This window comes from Bufo bufo, chromosome 2 (genome assembly GCF_905171765.1).
Source record: "Bufo bufo chromosome 2, aBufBuf1.1, whole genome shotgun sequence".
Lineage (NCBI taxonomy): Eukaryota > Metazoa > Chordata > Amphibia > Anura > Bufonidae > Bufo > Bufo bufo.
The window spans coordinates 541,212,728-541,235,035 of NC_053390.1; the positions used below are offsets into that span (position 1 = coordinate 541,212,728).

Consider the following 22,308-nt stretch of genomic DNA (forward strand, 5'->3'; position numbering starts at 1 on the left):
ACATTTAGCTTTTTCTGAATGGTTACCATGGCTGCCGGGATGCTAAAGTCCTGGCAGCCATGGTAAGTGTAGTGGGGAGCGGGGGAGCAGTGTACTTACCGTCCGTGCGGCTCCCCGGGCGCTCCAGAGTGACGTCAGGGCGCCCCAAGCGCATGGATCACGTGATCGCATGGATCACGTCATCCATGCTCATGGGGCGCTCTGACGTCATTCTGGAGCGCCCGGGGAGCCGCACGGACTGTAAGTATACCGCTCCCCACTACTACTATGGCAACCAGGACTTTAATAGCGTCCTGGGTGCCATAGTAACACTGAAAGCATTTGGAAGACGGTTCCGTCTTCAAATGCTTTCAGTACACTTGCGTTTTTCCGGATCCGGCGGGCACCTCCGGATCCCAACAACGCAAGTGTGAAAGAGGCCTAAACAATATAAATGTTTTCATGGCTCCCTGTGAGAACTTCTATGTTTTATGGGAATCTATCATTGGCTGCAGAAATAACCCAGTGGTCCCTAGAACACACAGGATTATGAACACCCAGAGAAAGACTCTGTCAATGACCATAGCAACGTACTTCCAGTCATCTTCTTCCTGAAATAAAGACATAGAGGAATCATAAGTGTAGTTTTCACAAAATAATGCTGGACGTAAAAAATAACAATACTTTTTAGTAATTTTAGTGCTAATCATGACAGTATAGTGTAATTCCACATTTTGCAACCTAACCTATAAGAGCAGAATAGACACTTTACTACAACTGTTTGACATATTTGAAACTATAGAATGGAAAGGGCATGGGAATGCTATTCATAACTGATACCAACCCGATGGGATCCTTCACCTTGGTAGCCAAAACAGCCATACAAACGTATCACTGGTGACAAACTATATTGGGTCCTATAGTTTTAAAAATACTGTAGTTTGCATAGGTTTATCATGATCATCAGCCCTTACTTGTTGGCATGAAGTAACAGGGGTCGGAGTCTTAAACTTAGAGTTTTGGTGGAGTTCATTTTCAATCAGAAATGTAGCTCAAATGGTGCTTTCTATAGTATACATTAAAGGAATTCTCTACTCTAGTCCATCCCTTTGCATATTTCCTGTTAGGAAACAAAGGGGGTTATTTCCAAAACTACTTTAAATAACATCCATAATTGTAACCTTGGAAATATCTTTGGTCTCTATATTTGAAAAAGATTATCAGAATCTTATTACTATTCACCTAAATATGAATGATATAGTTGTGTTCAAAATTATTCAACCCCCACTGAAATTGAGTGTTTTGGCCAGTTTGACATTGATTTTGATCATTTCAGTCATCTTGTTTACAATTAAATCAAAGAGGCACTTGTAAGTCAGACAAATATAACATAACATTTATAATGAAATAACCACAAATGTCTTTTCTGTGCTCACATCATTATCAGTTTTATTCAACCCCCAAGTGACATTCAATCTTAGTACTTAGTACAACATCCTTTTCCAGTTATAACAGCTTTTAAACGTGAAGCATAGCTTGACACAAGTGTCTTTCAGCGATCTACGGGTATCTTCGCCCATTCTTCATGGGCAAAAGCCTCCAGTTCAGTCACATTCTTAGGCTTGCGCGCTGCAACTGCTTTCTTTAAGTCCCACCAGAGGTTCTCAATAGGATTTAAGTCTGATGACTGCGATGGCCACTTCAAAATGTTCCAGCCTTTAATCTGCAACCATGCTCTAGTGGACTTGGAGGTATGCTTGGGATCATTGTCCTGTTGAAAGGTCCTACGTCTCCCAAGCCTCAGGTTTGTGATGGACTGCATCACATTTTCATCCAATATCTCCTGGTACTGAAGAGAATTCATGGTACCTTGCACACGCTGAAGATTCCCTGTACCTGTAGAAGCAAAACAGCCCCAAAGCATGATTGACCCCCCGCCATGCTTCACAGTAGGCAAGGTGTTCTTTTCTTCATAGGCCTTGTTCTTCCTCCTCCAAACATAGCGTTGATCCATGGGCCCAAAGAGTTCTAATTTTGTTTCATCAGTCCACAGAACACTATCCCAAAACTTTTGTGGTTTGTCCACATGACTTTTGGCATACTGCAGTCGACTCTTCTTATTCTTTGGAGACAGCAAGGGGGTGCGCCTGGGAGTTCTGGCATGGAGGTCTTCATTACGCAGTGTGCGCCTTATTGTCTGAGCTGAAACTTCAGTACCCACATCTGACAAATCTTTTTTCAGTTCCTCAGCAGTCACACGGGGACTTTTCTCCACTTTGCGCTTCAGGTAGCGCACAGCAGTCGAAGTCAGCATCTTCTTTCTGCCACGACCAGGTAGCGTTTCAACAGTGCCCTTTGCCTTGAATTTGCGAATGATGCTTCCTATGGTGACTCTTGGTATGTTTATCATCTTTGCAATCTTCTTATAGCCATTGCCCTTCCTGTGAAGAGAAATCACCTCTTCTCTTGTCTTCCTGGACCATTCTCTTGACTTCACCATGTTTGTAAACACACCAGTAAATGTCTAGAAGGAGCTGAGTATCACAGTCCTTTTAAATCTGCCTAATTGGTGCTTATTATGCTTGATTGCTGCTCCTTGACATCCACAGGTGTTTTCAATACCTGATCGAAAACACTTGAATGAACCTCTGTTCTTAAGAGTGGTAGTCTTTAAGGGGTTGAATAATTGTGTCAATGAAGAAATCACAAAAAAAACATTTAATACTGTATTACAAAAACAATTGATGTCATTTTAGTTGCATTTGGTTCTTTAAAAAGTCCTTGTAAGATTTTATTCTGAACACAATTACAAATGTACACTAAATTCCCTAAAACCCTTTACAGCATTGGGGGTTGAATAATTTTGAACACAACTGTAAATGCCAAGATAAATCAAATGGCACCATGTTCCTACTAAAAAATCTTACAAGAGAATCAGAGTAAAGCACTAGGCTATGCTTAAAGAAGTTGTCCAGTTTAGTAAGGGCACATGTTCTTAAAAACTCTGTTAGGGAACTCTGAGTTAATAGAGGGAAACCCCTCATTCAAAGCCTCCATTAATTAACTGGAGTAGAGAGTAGATATAGAGAGTGTCTCCATATATGGAGTACCCAGTATGTCCGTACATTCCTTGGAGAGCCAATTGATCTCAATAAGCACCATGCAGTACTTCTTTCCGGTGTGTTAATGTTGCAGGGGGATTAAACACTTACTGACAGATTCTCCTGCAGTTTACAACAGCCAGACACCATGTGATCAGCTTATCGTAAGGAAATTCTCTAACAAACATTGGTCAACAGTTGCCAGAAAGTTGCCAACCCCTTTAAATAACTACATAGTTAATTACTGTTAACTTATTCATGAACTATACCTCTTTTCTCTCATTATGATCTTTGATGTTTTCTGCCATGAACTGAATGCTCTCAACAACATCTCTCATTTCTGCAGGAGACTGCTGAATTACATTACGGGATTCATGGTGCTGTCTTCTCCTGCTCCTGGCACTTTGTTCCTTTGATTTCATGCAATGATAACGTGTTTCATCTTCAAATACTTCTAAATCTCTGCATTGGGAGTCTACAAGTTTAGCTGTCTTGCCATATGTTCTCTTCTTTGTTCTTTTAGAGCACGGTCGATCTTTCTTCTCTATAGTCTTTCTCATCATAAGTAGTTTAGGTAGACATTTTAAAAATACATCTCTTACCCACCTGGGCATTTTGTGTGTTGTTGGGGTCCGATAATGGATATTGAGCACAAATACTGTTACCACAATAGATAAGGTTACGAATATCATGGTGAATAACAGGTACTCCCCAACAAGTGGGATTACAAGAGAAGTTGATGGTATTGTCTCAGTGATAACCAGGAGGAACACAGTCAAGGAAAGTAGCACTGAGATGCAAAGGGTGACCTTCTCCCCACAATCAGATGGAAGATAGAAGACTAACACAGTTAAAAATGAAATAAAGAGGCATGGCATAATTAAATTTATGGTGTAGAACATAGGGAGTCTTCTGATGTAAAATGAGTAAGTTATATCTGTGTAGATCTCTTCACAACAGTTATATTTGATATCATGTTTGTACCCAGCAGCATCTATTATTTCCCATTCACTGTTCTCCCAAAAATCTTTCATGTCAACTTTTGACCCAATGATAGAAAGATCAATTTTTGCCTTATCATATGACCATGACCCAAATTTCATTGAACAGTTCTGATGGTCAAATGGAAAAAAAGTTATATCCATGGGGCATGAACTCTTGAAAATTGCTGGTGGAGACCAATTTATCAAACCATTGTATTTAAGTAAAGCCTTTGTTTTTCCTTCAACCTGAAAGTCTCCGACAGCACTGTAGAGAAAGAATTACAGATAAATTAATAAATGGTCACATAATCAATAATAGACAGAGCAATACAGATTACCTACTTATTATACAAAACAATGTCAGGTTTCCAAATTTTGTCTGCGGGCACACGCATAAATTCAATCCCATCATAATCCACAGGATTCCACTTCAGCTTATAGTCATTCCAGATCTACAAAAATGATGAACACACTTTATTTACTAGAAATTTAATGAAAGGGTGAAAAAAAAGAGGACATTCTTTTAAAAATCTGATATAAAACTATACCGGTGGTTATATTATATTTGTAAACCAGCACTGGAAATAAAATACTGTACTCATTTGAGTCTGAGATGACTGGCATACAGAAGTACTTATCTCAAGTACACACATGAAAGCAAGTATGTATCCAGCGTTTGTACTGTACATGAGGCCATTATCGGGGTCACTTTCAATGTCAATGAGGCCTGTTACATATGCACCATTTGGGCTTAGGGCATGATGGCTTGTAGTTCATATCAGTGTTTTACAGCTCTTAAGTACCTTCAGTTGATAATGATATGATAATATCAAATATAGATAACAGCTGTATCAGTTACTGATCTGCTGTGAAAAAGTATAGGAATCTGGAAATCATGACTTCTTGAAGGAAACTGAGGACTAAAATAACAGGGAGGCATTTATCAAGACCAGTGTTTACACGTTGGTCTTAATCTCTCCCCTGCTTGCTTTAGATGCACCTTAATAATTAAGAGGTGCATACGTCTTAATATTTGTAGCGCATCTTTTGTGCCACAAAGAGGAGATCTACACCAGCAAGGGAGCTGGAGTAGATCTCAGCTATAATCTATTCCAGTTTCCTGGTGTAGATTTCATGCATGCGATGGACCGCCTAGTCCAGCCCTTCATCACTTGAAAAGTGACAAGCAGTGAGTAAACCCCCCCGAAGTTGCAAAATTTTGCGCAACAGCAGAGTGCGCCACAGATTTTTACTTTTTGGCTCCAGTTTACTGGCATAGAGGGGATGATAAATGTCCCCCAACAGTCTTTCTCACGAGTATTGAACTGGTTCAGTAAAAATTGGTTGAAAAACAACTGAAATACCTAGGTAAAACAATATATAATTAAAATTACTTTTTAAAGAGTTTATAATAGGTATAGAAAAGTGAGGGGGCACACACACAAGGGAAACACTGAATGAATGAATAAATGGTATTTAATATTCTAAAAACAAACCCCTAAAATATACATAAAACGTACATCTATATAATGTAACAGCCTAATACACACTATCCCAATACTGATGGCAATATCTATTGTGCAATATCTTGTGCACCGGCCTGCACACTACTGTGGGTACAATGTGGTCACACAAAGTTCATACAAACAATGTCCCAATTTTGGTTGTAATAACTATGACAACCTATAATGCTGTGTGGGAAATGTGGCAACACAAAATGTCCCAATAGTGGTAGTGGTATTGGAAATCCAGAAGATAGGCAGAAGATATCCAGAAGATAGCACCAATGAATCAATGAACTATGTCCAGGTGAGATGGAGCACTAATGGTGACTGGAAGCAAATGTCCAGTGTTCAGAGATGCGTACAGGTGAAGCACATATGAGCTAGCCTCCAAGTTACTTACAAAGTCCAGCCGCTTGTACTCTCCCGGTCTCACCCCTCCTTGCTGCCTGGCCGCAGCGCTGGTCTCCCAGGTAGCCCAGCACGGCCGGCTGTGGCGTCCCACGTGACCTGGTGATCTGGGGTTCCGGGCGGACGCTTAGATGACGTCACTGCTGTGCGGCGGTAATTTCAAATTTGGAGGTAGATCTCTTGCGCTTACAGCTTGATATCCAGTTGCTTTATTCTTGTCTTGAATCCACGCTCACTCTGTAATGCCAGACGCGTTTCAGGGTCTAACGCCCCTTCCTCAGTAACTTGGAGGCTAGCTCATATGTGCTTCACCTGTACGCATCTCTGAACACTGGACATTGGCTTCCAGTCACCATTAGTGCTCCATCTCACCTGGACATAGTTCATTGATTCATTGGTGCTATCTTCTGGATATCTTCTGCCTATCTTCTGGATATCCAATACCACTACCACTATTGGGACATTTTGTGTTGCCACATTTCCCACACAGCATTATAGGTTGTCATAGTTATTACAACCAAAATTGGGACATTGTTTGTATGAACTTTGTGTGACCACATTGTACCCACAGTAGTGTGCAGGCCGGTGCACAAGATATTGCACAATAGATATTGCCATCAGTATTGGGATAGTGTGTATTAGGCTGTTACATTATATAGATGTACGTTTTATGTATATTTTAGGGGTTTGTTTTTAGAATATTAAATACCATTTATTCATTCATTCAGTGTTTCCCTTGTGTGTGTGCCCCCTCACTCTTCTATACGCTTTACAATCCTTTTAGGTCCTGAGGGTAGGACCGGAGGGTGAGCACCTATCCATACGAGATAGGGGTGAGCCGCTGTATTTCACTTACGATTTTATAATAGGTATTTTTCATGAAAATCATGTGGGTTTTACAACTAAAGTAAGTGATGGCAAAACTCTAGAACACATCATCACTTCCTGATAAGCGATTGGTAGAATAAAGGGTCCACAGTGTAACTTGTATTGTAACACTGTGCGCCTGACTGGGGTCCACTGTGGTTTCCTGCACCTTGGGTGACCTTAAGCACCACTGTTCAGCGAAAATGTCTTCATTTGCTGCATTGACAGGGGCTCCACAGGTCAGACCATAACACTAGTGATATGCCATAGGATTAGAAGATGGAAATACCCCTTTAATGGAATTGGAACTTGTCTTTAATTTGCTGCATTAGCAGGGCGTCCAGAGGTCAGACCACAACAATTTTGGCATAAATCTAGTGATATGACTTGAGATGAGAAAATGTTTAATGTGGATATTACTGTCTCTGCTATTCTGCTATGTGTATAGATAAAAGTACATATGCAGGTAGACCAACTTAACGAAACCATAATACAACCACATTTTAGGCACCAGTATAACAGCCACAACCCCAGACCCCCCCCCCCCCTTCTCCCCCAGTTCTACTAAACCAAATGTAAAAGGTTAGGTTGAAATGAAACTTGGGAGCCCTGATATTCATGAGCTGTGGTTGCTCCCCCACCCTCCTGCACATGACTGACAGCTCTTTTCTTAAGAAAGTTGCCAATAATCAGGGGAGAGCTGGGAGCTCCTGAATATCAGGACTCCCTAGCTTTTGCAGTATATTGAGGTTACTCCAGGGCTCGACTCATGCTGGAGCTGCTCAATACTGATGTTATAAAAACAAGAGTCATCTAATGTAAGTGTCCCAGCATTTTTCTCATGGTCGCTGTCATCAGTTTAGGCTACACTCAGAAAGGTTGGGGGGGGGTTAGGAATGGTGACGGATTCTCTTTAATTTACCAAACCAGAGGCTGAACTGTTAAGATGACTTTCTCTGGAGGGCCCAATGTATCCAAGCCCAACATTGCTAATACTTACATGCCGAAGCCACAAGTTGGTCTCCAGGATTTGATTGACTTCATCCTTATTATTAAAAAAATATTTCAACGTTAGACAACAGTTTCAAGTCACCAGTAGATATTTTTATAAAATAAGAAAAAATTCTTCCAAAACCACTTTAGTTCTTAAATCTTGCATAAACCGGCTCACCTAGCTCATCATGCCCACTTTCCTATCCACTCTATTGACAGCCATGGTATGTCTAGTTTAAGGTGGTATTGTACTATACTGTTAGATATATTATTTCTGTGATTTATGAATAACATTTATAACAAAGGCAGAACATGGTTAAATCATTTTGTTATTATATTTATGCTGGAATCTTTAGCAAATTAGAATGAAACACTGATCCTGCAATTATATTCATACATAAGAAAGGATAAACTTGACCTTAGGATGAAAATCTTTAAAATAAATCATCAAGCACAGATGGTGAACACAGCCAACAATATCTTATCCTGTACATCTTACTCACTAACATCTTTTTTCTTTCTCAGGCCTACCTCATCCTCGGTTTCGGCACACCACAACCGACTGCACTCATTCCCTGCTTTCCCAGGGCTCTTCACTGTACTACCGTAAGCCCCTTACACAAGTATTAAGGCAATTTGCCTGGATTTGTGGGAGGGGCTGAGGTCCGCCTCCAGCCTATTTAGGGCACTCCCCTTACCTGGCTCCTGCATCATTTGAGGTCTGAGCTTTTGACCCTCCCACCACTCCACTCATTTACAACTCATTTCTTCCATATCTTTTCCTTGGGTAGGCCCTCTTCTTTCTCAGGCCTACCTCATCCTCGGTTTCGGCACACCACAACCGACTGCACTCATTCCCTGCTTTCCCAGGGCTCTTCACTGTACTACCGTAAGCCCCTTACACAAATAAAACATTATTAATCACAGCGATATGCCTAGCATGGCAATCATAGACATCATTATAGAAGAAATTCTACACAACATCCTAAGTACACCCCCGCGATAATATGTAATAATAACTATATCATCCCCCCCCCCCCATTGGCTGCCGTCCACTCCATTCATTGATGTATAGAATAGTATCGGTATTAATTATAGCTATGTAGTTCTGCGTGCAACTCTCCGTTTCCTTTCAATGTCCTCATATACTCTAATTTGTTGAAGATATGAACTCCACTCCCTTGTTGAGGGCGGGGAGACAGAGCCCCAATACTTTATCAATATAGCGTTAGCCACCATCAATCCCCGCATCCAAATCCATCTGACCTGGGGCGGAACTTCCACTTCTGACCCATAATCTCCAAAGATCACTATCAAAAGCCCCGGGTTATAGTTCATTGAACACTCCTTTTGTAGGGTAGAGAAAACCTCATCCCAATATTTTCTTATTTTGCTGCAGCTCCAAAGCAAATGGACATAGTTTGCATTAACATATCCACATTTAGAGCAGCAACAATCCCGGTCTTTATTTTGGGGAAATTTTCCTTGGGTTTTAGGCGTATAATACAATCTATGGAGGATCTTAAATTGAATTAACCTATGCGCACTGGAAACTGTCGCCTTTCTCACATTCCTATAAATAGTAGGCCACTGTAGTGGGGGGCAATTCAGCTCTTGCTCCCACTTGCCTGTGCTTTTGAAGGGAGTTACAGTTGCCAGTGTCATTCGGAGTTTAGCATAAAGTCTAGATAACTTCACCTTTTCATACTTCTGAGCGTCACAAAAATCAAAAAATATATTCTCTCGTGGGAAAATACGACCCCTATTCCTAGAGGCTTCAAATATATGTTTCAAACGTGAATACATAAATAAATCTAATGGTGAACTATCGGTAAAACCAAATTCCAAAAGTGATTTAAAACGACCCAGATAAAAAAGATCAGACACCCTACTCACTAACATCTTTAAGTGGCACTTCCATCATAAAGTAGTATTTTTTAAACTCAATAGGCATAGAGAAACATATTTAGGAATTTTTATTTTTTCTTTTTATTTCAGCAGTACTATGCTTTTGAAAATGAAATACAAAATTGTGTCCTTCTGCAGCAGTCAATACAGAGAGAGATGAAACTCGTATATTGTTATTTTACAACTGCTTTGAGGGTAATATGTTATCTGCTAGTCCAATAGTAGATTACTAGAATTAGGATAACAGCATGACAGCTGTATTGTACTCTTAATAGTCCTAGATAAGGATGCCCATAGAAGGGCATTGCACTTATTAGTGTAATGTGTGATTCTCTACTTGAGTCACTCATCTCCCTTCCCTCTCTGGAATGATCTGACAGAGAAAGTCAAGCAAGGCAGTTTACCATGCTAAAAGTCCAAACAAAAGAGGAAGTTAACAAGCCAGGTAGAATATATCCAGAAAATCACCCACCTGGTTTTCATAAAACAAACTACATAGAATATTTACATACACTCACCTAAAGAATTATTAGGAACACCTGTTCTATTTCTCATTAATGCAATTCTCTAGTCAACCAATCACATGGCAGTTGCTTCAATGCATTTAGGGGGGTGGTCCTGGTCAAGACAATCTCCTGAACTCCAAACTGAATGTCAGAATGGGAAAGAAAGGTGATTTAAGCCATTTTGAGCGTGGCATGGTTGTTGGTGCCAGACGGGCCGGTCTGAGTATTTTACAATCTGCTCAGTTACTGGGATTTTCACGCACAACCATTTCTAGGGTTTACAAACAATGGTGTGAAAAGGGAAAAACATCCAGTATGCGGCAGTCCTGTGGGCAAAAATACCTTGTGGATGCTAGAGGTCAGAGGAGAATGGGCCGACTGATTCAAGCTGATAGAAGAGCAACGTTGACTGAAATAACCACTCGTTACAACCGAGCTATGCAGCAAAGCATTTGTGAAGCCACAACACGCACAACCTTGAGGCGGATGGGCTACAACAGCAGAAGACCCCACCGGGTACCACTCATCTCCACTACAAATAGGAAAAAGAGGCTACAATTTGCACGAGCTCACCAAAATTGGACTGTTGAAGACTGGAAAAATGTTGCCTGGTCTGATGAGTCTCAATTTCTGTTGAGACATTCAAATGGTAGAGTCCGAATTTGGCATAAACAGAATGAGAACATATATCCATCCTCTGATGGCTACTTCCAGCAGGATAATGCACCATGTCACAAAGCTCGAATCATTTCAAATTGGTTTCTTGAACATGACAATGAGTTCACTGTACTAAAATGGCCCCCACAGTCACCAGAGCTCAACCCAATAGAGCATCTTTGGGATGTGGTGGAACGGGAGCTTCGTGCCCTGGATGTGCATCCCTCAAATTTCCATTAACTGCAAGATGCTATCCTATCAATATGGGCCAACATTTCTAAAGAATGCTATCAGCACCTTGTTGAATCAATGCCATGTAGAATTAAGGCAGTTCTGAAGGCAAAAGGGGGTCCAACACCGTATTAGTATGGTGTTCCTAATAATTCTTTAGGTGAGTGTATAATATGTGGTAAAAACATTTTGATATAGTGTCCCTTTAACTTTCTCCAATAAGAAATCAATGTTGCATTTTCATGCCAATGTGAAGTTTTGGTTTACCCATTACATGCTTTTCAGGTTTATCTAACTTCAAGTGTTTGGCTGGGGACAGACACTGACATGTACACTGGTGTGACATAATGTGATATTACTGGAGAAATGCCCAGGTATACTGTAGGAACATGGATTTGCCAATAGTACCTCTTATCCAGTTGTCCTATGAGACCGCTACTCGAAAGAGATTCACCAAGTCAAGTTTACTTCCATCATAGACGCAATAGCGTGTTTTGTCAGAAGAGTGAGCAGCAAACCACAGCTTTACAGACCCTACTTCAGCTGAGGGAATGCAGATCGGACACCTATCACCTAAGTAACATTCAGGCCAGACTAACTCCAAGCCTGCATTACACAGTGGACACCTATCTGCACAAGTGCCAACATATAGCTGTGCGCCACAATTACAAAAGACACACATTACCAAGACAGCACATATGAAGTTGCCAATTGATTGCCACATATCCAGGCACCATACTTCCCCCTCTCTGGACAGAAATCGTACTTTGTACCCACTACTGCTTGATGTACTACAAGTTATATTTTGCACTAAGTAAAGACAGACTTTTATATTTTTACTTCTGGACAGATTATGGCCAGAAACAGCCGGGATGCCGGTCTGTAGTTGGTCTTAGAAGGTACCACCGGAATCGATGAGCAGTTCGGGACAAATAAAGGTAAGCCCACGAGGTGGGTTATCAGTATCGGCATAAAAGGATTTTGCTGACCGGTGATTATATTCATCACAAAAGGACACAATATATCCAACTTGATACAAATGAATTGCTATATTTGGCTATATATCATTTTATTTCTCTATCACTGCAGTGAGACATTTTGGATTACATTGTTGCAACAAAGGACACTAAATAGCGATTTCAGATTCACATTATAATTCGAGTAGCAGATTCATTGTTGCCATGCCTCAGAACGCTTAACCAATCGATCTAGCAATCTGCTAGCTACCTATTTTGAGCCACTATACCTTTTTTATGTAATTGTGTGTAAATTGTTTTTAGCTAATATTTTATATCTTTTATATTTTAACATATTGTGTCTGTATTAAACATATTGTGGTCCAGACTTTGCCCATGTTGTCCCATATGTAAAGTGTGCCAGTCTTCCATTGCAGGGTGTGCAATAGCCTGCAAAGTCACAAAAGAAACCAAGGTAACCTCTAAGCAACTAATGGCCTTTCTCACATTCAAAGTAATCTCCTTTTAATGCTCATGAATCTAACATCAGGACGACACTGAACAAGACAGGATCGTAAGAAGAAAGGATAAGCCAGAAGGCCATTGTAACAATGGTTTGTCTACAGATGAGAGCAAAATAGAACTTTTTGGTTTAAAGGGTAACTCATATATTTTTTTATGTAATTAGATTGGTCTGACTAAGTTTACCTTAGTTCCCTAGTTAATACTTTTGTATAGGTATTGAATTACCTAGTAATTGCAGCATGTTCTTTCCTCCCCCAGGCATTTCAGTGGTGCGGCTAAAACAGTGTTGCTAGGTTTCCTCCGTCTCCTATCTTCTATATACAAAAGACGGAGGACGTAGTAGTGGGCAGTCTCGAATGCTGCGTGCACGCTCCCGTCGGACCGGGATAGTGCCAATATTCGCAAAAAAATTATCGATAAAAATTTGCAATAAAAATTACTCAGGAGGGAGAGGGCGTGTTTAAGTCTGGAGAAAGGCGATTGGTTGGAGTGAGGCTGCATGTTCCCGAGATGAGCCGAATGAATTCTGGGTAGTTAGGGCGGGAGGTCTTAACCTCAGGGTAAGGGCATCGGCGGCCATCTTGAGAAGATAGTCAGAAAGAAGTCTTGTGAGGAGCGGTTGCTATGGACGGAATCTTATTAAACAAGTGGTATGTGAACACAATAATTAGTGATAATGGATTATCAAGACAGTTATCCTTTAAATAACAAGTATTCTGTTTGGAGAAAGGAAAGCACTGCATTCCAGCATAAAAACTTCATCCCATCTTTAAACATGATGGTGGTAGTATCATGGTTTGGACCTGCTTTGCTGCAGCTGGGACATGATGGCTTGCCATTTTAATTAAATCTGAATTACACCAGCAAAGTTTTGGAATGGCCAAGTCAAAGTACTGACATTAATTCAATAGAAATGTTGTGGAAGGACAAGAAGCGAACAATTCATGGGATTGCCTCCCCACCGACATAAGCTGTTTTGTACCTGGGAATTGGCTAAAATTCCTCCAAGCCAATGTGCAGGACTAATCAACAATTACCAGAAATGTAGAGTTGCAGTTATTGATGCACAAGGGGATCACATAAGATGCTGAAAGCAAAGATTCACCAATTTTTGCCAGGTGATGTTGGACATGTGATATTGGACAGTTTTTATTAAATAAAAAATATTAAATGATGACAGAGTCTAATACTTTTGACTTATTTTTTTTAAATTGGTATTTATCTACTTTTTGGACTTGAGTGAAAATCTTTCTGATGTAGTTTAAGGTCACATGAAGGGATGCATACATTTTCAGGCACTACTGTATATACAGCATTATACAACTTTATAGTGATATAGTAGGTGAACATACAGGGCATACAAATCAAATATGAAAGCTTGACTTACCACATTAACAAGCTGAGTTATTGCCACCTCAAAGTGCACCATAACAGGATCAGACACATTTTCAACTGGCCTTATATGCTGGTTGTAATGCATGAAGAGCTTATGGAAAAGCCTCTCTTCAATGTCACTTTGTAAAGAACCTGCAAATAGTGAAGATTTATACCTGAAAACAATAGGGCAAGCATCCTAGACGCACCATACAAGCAGCATATCTTCTTTAATAAAGCTTATTGTGTGTAAGGTCTTAACACATAATGTCCAGGGTTTTAACTCCCAGAGAAAACGAAAAACAGAGTTTACCTCCTACTCCAAACATAAGCCGGATATTATGTGCCTACAGGAGACCCACTTCACCGCAACCTCCCACCCTAGATTCTTTCATCCTCAGTATACAAGGTTTTATTCCTCCACATTTCAATCCAAGAGCAGAGGGGTCATGATCATGTTAAAAAATACCTTCCCATTCCAGGTATACCACACCATTGTACTTTAGATCAAAATGGTCGTTATGTCATTTTATTGGGAGATTATGGAGGTGAAGTGTGGTGTTTGGTAAATGTATATGCTCCTACTGATGAGCCTCTTGTGTTCTTCACCCATATGCAGCAAAAGCTTGAGTCTCTTACTTATGATAAGCTAGTGTGGTGTGGAGACTTTAATTTTGTAATAGATCCTTTACTGGATCAGTCAGCACCTCTCACTACACCACGTCCAACTTCACGAAGGGTCACTATTAGGAAGGTTATAGAATCTCTCTCTGTAGCAGACTCGTGGAGGGAACACAATGGTTCACAGAGGGGCTATACCTATTATTCTCCGGCACATCGTTTATATACACGTATTGACCTTATCTTGCTTTCCACCTCTCTTCTCCCCTTTTTGTCCTATAGCAGACATATCGTGTCCTCCTGGTCCGACCACGACATGGTCATGATAGATGTAGCACCAACCGCACCCACAAGTCGACTTTTTACATGGAGACTTAATAAATCACTTCTGACACGGCCAACCATCCGTGATCGGCTTCAGGAGGACATGAAGAGCTTTTTTGCGGAGAATGTAAACCCAGATGTGGACCCTTTAATAGTATGGCTTACACATAAAGCTTTTATGCGAGGCAGGCTGATCAGATAGGCATCTCATCTAAAGAAAGAAAGGCAGGCAACTCTTCTGTCACCGCCAGCTCTGTGAGAAGATCTGGCAGATGTTCTTCTCTACCTGTTGTATGATGTTCTTTGTTTTGGTTTCACTTTCTCATCTCCTTTTCTTCTCCCAGCTGTCACCTATTTGCACTGATTGTCTCCCTTTATATTTCCACCCATACTGCCTCACTTTGCGGTTTATACTTCTTCCTGGATTGTGTTCACTGCTGGGGCTGCTGCTGCTGATTCCTCAGATAAGTCTGTTTCCTTTATTTGTGTTTCTTGCTGGCTTGATTGTAGGTGACCCTGACTCCGTCCGTATTAAGTGCAGGGAGCCGGTGGTCGTGTCCCCTCACTATTAAAGGGTTTTCAGGTGTCACATAGTATAAGGTACGAGGACATGCAATCGTCTACCACAAAGATCTTTGCATGGGCATAGCAGTCAGGGAGAGCTCTATGGGTTTTATAGGGCTCACCCATATGCTCCTTAGTTTGGGATCAAGCCAGTCGGATGTTTATTTATAAGTTCCAGCTTTCTGCAACACCACCTGTGACATTATAAACCGCCATAACCGTCTTAAGCATGGATCCGGTTTCAGCCTTGATTGACCGCATGCAAGGTCTTTCACTGGAGGTAGCAGATCTCCGTAAAACTGTGTCTCAGTTTCAGGTGACCAGTTCTGCTTGCGTTCATGGAGTTTGTTCCGAGCCTAAGATCTTGCTTCCGGATACGTTCTCCGGGGGTAGTGAGAATTTTGTTTGCTTTAGAGAGGCTTGCAAACTCCATTTTTGCCTACTTCCCCATTCTTCTGGTGATGAGGAGCAGAGGATGGGGATCATCATCTCGCTGCTCAGGACTAACACTCAGTCTTGGGCCTTTTCGCTGCCTGTCGGGGCACGGCCCCTCCGATCGGTGGAAGAATTTTTTGTAGCCCTGGGACAGATATATGATGACCCGGATCGTATTGCTCTTGCTGAATCTAAACTGCGTCTTTTATGCCAGGGTAAACAGTCCGCAGAGATATATTGTTCAGAATTTAAGAGATGGGCAGCTGATACTGGTTGGAATGATGCTGCACTCCGAAGTCAATTTTGCCATGGTCTTTCGAAAAGATTGAAAGATGCATTTGCTTTTCATGAGAGACCAGCATCGTTAGAGTCAGCCATGTCTCTAGCTGTTCGCATTGACAGGCATCTTAGAAAGAGAGAGGAGACTACTCCTTCCTGTCATATTCAGTCCAAGGACAATGGGGCTGTCTCATTCAGTGCGCAGGGGTCTCAGTCTCTCTCAATCCCCTCTGAGGAGGAGGCCATGCAGCTGGGTTTGCTTGCCTCTGATAGTAGAGGATTCAGCTCTCAGAGGAGGGTTTGTTTCTGTTGTGGGGGTATAAATCATTTGGCTAATGTTTGCCCCTCTAGGAGATTCATGGAGTTTTCTGAGGGTAATAAAAGAAAAACAAAAAGAAAAAAACCCTCTAAAAACTTTCCATTTGCTACTATTGGCAAGGTTGATGCGGAAATTGAAGGTTTGCCATTTACTTGTAGTTCCCGTTTTCTCCTACCTGCCAGGGTGGCGCTAGACAGCAAGATCATTGTTTGTGAGATTTTTGTAGATAGTGGAGCAGCTGTCAATCTCATTGATAATCAATTTGCAATAACGCATGGTTTCCAGGTATGCACTTTGGAAAAGGATATACCTGTTTTTGCTATCGATTCCGCTCCACTTTCTCAAAGATCGTTAAAGGGCATAGTTCACAATATCCGTTTGACTGTGGGTGACGCTCATGTTGAGGATATGTCATGTTTCGTCTTAAGCGGATTACCTACTCCTCTAGTGTTGGGGCTACCCTGGCTCACTAAACATAACCCCACCATTGATTGGCAAGCAAGGCAAATAAATGATTGGAGTGAGTTTTGCAGAGAGAATTGCCTCACGGCGTCTCTTTCAGAGATTTCTACTAAGACTGTGCCATCTTTTCTCTCTGAATTTTCGGATGTGTTTTCTGAGAGTGGTGTCCAGGAGTTGCCCCCGCACCGGGAGTACGACTGCCCTATTAATCTCATCCCAGGCGCCAAACTGCCAAAATCACGTTTATACAATCTCTCCCAACCTGAAAGAGTCGCTATGCGTACTTATATCTCTGAGAGCCTGAGAAAGGGACACATCCGACCCTCGAAGTCACCCGTTGCCGCTGTTTTTTTTTTTGTTAAGAAAAAAGATGGTTCTTTAAGACCTTGTCTGGATTTCAGGGAGCTGAACCGTATCACGGTTCATGACCCATATCCGCTTCCTCTGATCCCGGACCTGTTTAACCAGATTGTTGGGGCTAAGGTTTTTTCTAAGTTGGATTTAAGAGGGGCATACAACCTAGTCATGGTCAGGGAAGGGGATGAATGGAAGACGGCCTTCAATACCCCTGAGGGTCATTTCGAGAATTTGGTTATGCCCTTTGGTTTGATGAATGCTCCAGCCGTCTTCCAACATTTTGTGAACAGCATTTTTCATCATTTAATGGTGAAATTTCTACTGGTGTATCTGGATGACATTTTGATTTTTTCTCCTGATTTCAAGACTCATAGGGACCACCTTCCTCAGGTCTTGCTGATTTTGTGGGATAATAAATTGTACGTTAAACTGGAAAAATGTGTGTTTGCGGCTCCGGAGATTCAATTTCTTGGTTTTCTTCTCTCCGCTTCTGGTTTTCGCATGGACCCTGAGAAGGTCCGCACTGTGCTTGATTGGGAGCTTCCTGAGAATCAGAAGGCGCTGATGCGGTTTTTGGGATTTGCCAATTATTACAGAAAGTTCATTTTGAATTATTCCTCAGTTGTTAAACCACTCACTGATATGACTAAAAAGGGGGTAGATTTTTCTTTGTGGTCGGTAGTTGCACTTAAAGCCTTTTCTAGTATCAAAGAGAGTTTTGCTTCCGCTCCCATTTTGGTACAACCTGATGTCTCTCTACCTTTTATTGTTGAGGTGGACGCTTCTGAGGTGGGTGTGGGTGCGGTCTTATCTCAGGGTCCCTCTCCTGCCAAATGGCGACCGTGTGCCTTTTTCTCAAGGAAACTCTCCTCTGCAGAGAGAAATTACGATGTGGGAGATAGGGAGTTGTTGGCCATCAAATTAGCTTTTGAGGAATGGCGCCATTGGTTAGAGGGAGCCAGACACCCTATTACCGTGTTTACAGACCATAAGAATCTGGCCTACTTGGAATCGGCCAAGCGTCTGAACCCAAGACAGGCCAGATGGTCTTTGTTCTTTTCCAGGTTTAATTTTGTTGTTACGTTCCGTCCTGGGTTTAAAAAAAATGTGAAGGCAGATGCCCTGTGACGTTGTTTTACGGGAGGGGGGAACTTTGAAGACCCAGGTCCCATTTTGGCTGAAGGGGTGGTCGTCTCTGCTCTTTATCCTGATTTGGAGGCAGAGGTTCAGGCAGCCCAGGCAGAGGCTCCTGATCTTTGTCCCCCTGGGAGGTTGTTTGTGCCTCTCGCTTTACGACACAAGGTTTTTAAGGAGCACCACGATACTGTCCTTGCTGGGCACCCGGGGAGCAGAGCCACAGTGGATCTCATTGCTCGAAGATTCTGGTGGCTGGCTCTTCGTAAGACAGTGGAGGGTTTTGTGGCAGCCTGCGAGACCTGTGCTCGTGCCAAGGTCCCTCATTCACGGCCATCGGGTTCTCTCCTCCCGTTACCCATTCCTTCCCGTCCTTGGACGCGTCTGTCCATGGACTTCATTACGGACCTGCCTCCTTCCTCGGGGAAGACTGTGATTCTGGTAGTAGTGGACCGTTTTAGCAAAATGGCGCATTTCATTCCCTTTCCTGGGTTACCCAATGCTAAGATGCTGGCGCGAGCGTTTGTTGATCACATTGTTAAATTGCAGGGCATTCCTTCAGACATCGTTTCTGATAGGGGCACGCAATTTGTTTCCAGATTCTGGAAGGCCTTCTGTTCTCACTTGGGGGTTCGGTTGTTGTTCTCTTCTGCTTTTCACCTGCAGTCGAATGGTCAGACCAAACGCGTCAATCAGAATCTGGAGACATATCTGCGCTGTTTTGTGGCGGAGAATCAGGAGGATTGGTGTTCTTTTTTGTCCCTTTCTGAGTTTGCTTTAAATAACCGTCGCCAGGAGTCCTCTGATAAGTCACCATTTTTTGGTGAATATGGGTTTCATCCGCAGTTTGGGACATTCTCTGGAGAGGGGTCTTCTGGTTTACCTGATGAGGAGAGATTGTCCTCGTCTTTGTCATTTATTTGGCAAAAGATTCAGGATAATCTGAAGAGGATGAGTGAGAGATATAATCATGTGGCGGATAAGAGACGTGTGCCTGGTCCGGACCTCAATGTGGGGGATCTGGTGTGGTTGTCTACAAAGAATATCAAACTGAAGGTTCCCTCCTGGAAGTTGGGTCCTAGGTTTATTGGGCCTTACAAGATCTTGTCCGTCATCAATCCCGTTGCCTTCCGTCTTGATCTTCCTCAGACTTGGAAGATCCATAATGTTTTTCACAGGTCCCTATTAAAACCTTATGTCCAACCCACTGTACCCTCCTCTTTGCCTCCTCCTCCGATTGTTGTTGATGGTAATCTTGAATTTCAGGTCTCTAGGATTGTGGATTCTCGCATTATCCGCGGTTCTCTCCAGTACCTTGTTCATTGGGAGGGTTATGGTCCTGAGGAGAGGATGTGGGTCCTAGTGGCGGACATTAAGGCCACTGGTCTCATCAGGGCTGTCCATAGGTCTCATCCTGAGAAGATGGGCTCTGAGTGTCCGGAGTCCACCCGTAGAGGGAGGGGTACTGTCACCGCCAGCTCTGTGAGAAGATCTGGCAGACGTTCTTCTCTACCTGTTATATGATGTTCTTTGTTTTGGTTTCACTTTCTTATCTCCTTTTCTTCTCCAAGCTGTCACCTATTTGCACTGATTGTCTCCCTTTATATTTCCACCCATACTGCCTCACTTTGCGGTTTATACTTCTTCCTGGATTGTGTTCACTGCTGGGGCTGCTGCTGATTCCTCAGATAAGTCTGTTTCCTTTATTTGTGTTTCTTGCTGGCTTGATTGTAGGTGACCCTGACTCCGTCCGTATTAAGTGCAGGGAGCCGGTGGTCGTGTCCCCTAACTATTATAGGGTTTTCAGGTGTCACATAGTATAAGGTACGAGGACATGCAATCGTCTACCACAAAGATCTTTGCATGGGCATAGCAGTCAGGGCGAGCTCTATGGGTTTTATAGGGCTCACCCATATGCTCCTTAGTTTGGGATCAAGCCAGTCGGATGTTTATTTATAAGTTCCAGCTTTCTGCAACACCATCCGTGACATCTTCTTGCTTTGGAATCTAAGCTTGGCAGGTTAGTGCAGGCGCATCAGAGGTCACCATCCCTATATTTGCTTAAAGCAGTCAAAGACACTAAAATGCAAATAAATTTCATTATATCAAATGATACGGAAAAAGCCCTACGGTGGACAGCTTCGTATTATTATAAGTACGCAAACAAACCTGACAAAATGTTAGCACGTCAACTGAAAGCTAAACAAAAAATCAACCAAGTGTTTCAAATCCGCTCGCACTCCGGCCACATATGCTCTAATCCAAACACCATTTATGATACATTTCACGCTTTTTATCAACAGCTTTACACAGGTTCGGGAAATGGACAGGAGTTAGCAAAGGACAGCTTCCTGTCTTCAATTCCTCTCCCTCGGGTGACTTCTGATGCGCTGCATGAGCTAGGCAAACCCATTAGCTCTGAGGAGGTAGTCTTCTCGATCAATTCTTTAAAGCTAGGAAAAGCACCTGGGCCAGACGGCCTATCAGCCTTGTATTACAAAAAATTTGCCTCTCTACTGATCCCGCATATCACGCAATTCTGCAATCACTTGCTGAATGGCAACACTCCTCACCCTGACTTTCTTTTCGCTAATATTACAGTGCTCCCCAAGCCTAAAAAGGACCCCTTGTCACCTACAAACTATAGACCGATATCCTTGTTAAATTTGGACACCAAAATTTTTACGTCAATTCTAGCAAGGCGCCTTAATAATGTTGTTCCTGGCTTGATACATGAAGACCAAGTGGGATTCATTCCCAACAGAGAAGCCCCAGACAACATCAGAAAATTTCTTAATGTAATTCAGGTGGCTAACAAAAGAAACACTCCTCTAGCCATTCTAGCCCTGGATATAGAAAAGGCCTTTGATACAGTTAACTGGGATTACTTGTATAATGTTTTGCTCAACATGGGTATCAATGGCCCTTTTTTACAGGCTGTTCAGGCTATTCAGCTCCTGTTGCTTATCTTAAACCCCCTTCAACACATCCCACTTCTATCCAAATTCTCAGAGGCACTCGTCAGGGATGCCCTCTCTCCCCTGCTTTATTTGCCCTGGCCATGGAACCCCTTGCTATCTCCATTTGGAATGATCCTAATATCACAGGCCTTAAGATGGGAAGCACTGAATATAAGCTTAGCTTATTTGCTGACGATCTCCTACTATCCCTTTCCAATCCTCTTATCTCGATCCCAAATATGCTGAAACTGCTGAAAACCTTCTCCGCAGCATCCGGGCTCAAAATTAACCAAAAGAAGTCTGAACTTTTATTATGTAACACCCCTCCCTCACTCCAATCTCTCCTCTCACAAAACTTTCCTTTCTCTCAATTATCCACACATATCCAGTATCTAGGTACTCTAATACCCCCCAAACTGAACATGACATACAAACTCAATTACCTCCCACTATATCGCAGAATTAGAGAGGATTATAGAACCTGGAGTTCTCTACCGGTATCATGGATTGGACGAATACATATAGTTAGAATGGTAGTTTTACCTAGACTACTGTATTTATTCCGAACCCTTCCAGTTCACATTCCTACCAGTGATCTCCGAAGTTTACAAGCTGACACGATGAAATTTATCTGGGGTGGTAAACGTGCTAGAATCTCCAAATCCACGATGTGCAGGAGGCCTTTCAGTTCCTGATTTTATTAAGTACTATAAGGCGGCAAGCTTGGCTCAATTTTTTTTGACCCACTTGAAACCAGAGGTTCACCCCTTGTGGGTGTCTCTGGAACAATCCCTCTTTGCGCCCTGGACTTGGAGAGCCATGCTTTGGAATTCCATTCCCCTACCACCGGTCATTCACTC

The 22,308-nt window shown here is 42.2% G+C and overlaps 1 protein-coding gene across 1 annotated transcript in view; it reads right to left on the minus strand.

Annotated features, from left to right (window-relative positions):
- Positions 1-461: 461 nt before the first annotated feature.
- The window catches only part of LOC120990965 (neuronal acetylcholine receptor subunit alpha-6-like), a 35,581-nt gene continuing 13,734 nt past the window's right edge, over positions 462-22,308 (minus strand). Inside the window, exons 5-9 of the mRNA XM_040419856.1 lie at positions 14,007-14,146; positions 7,844-7,888; positions 4,406-4,515; positions 3,350-4,328; positions 462-590 (exon numbers count right to left, since the gene is read on the minus strand). Coding sequence (XP_040275790.1) covers positions 462-590; positions 3,350-4,328; positions 4,406-4,515; positions 7,844-7,888; positions 14,007-14,146 — 1,403 coding nt within the window. The remainder of the gene's footprint in view (positions 591-3,349; positions 4,329-4,405; positions 4,516-7,843; positions 7,889-14,006; positions 14,147-22,308) is intronic.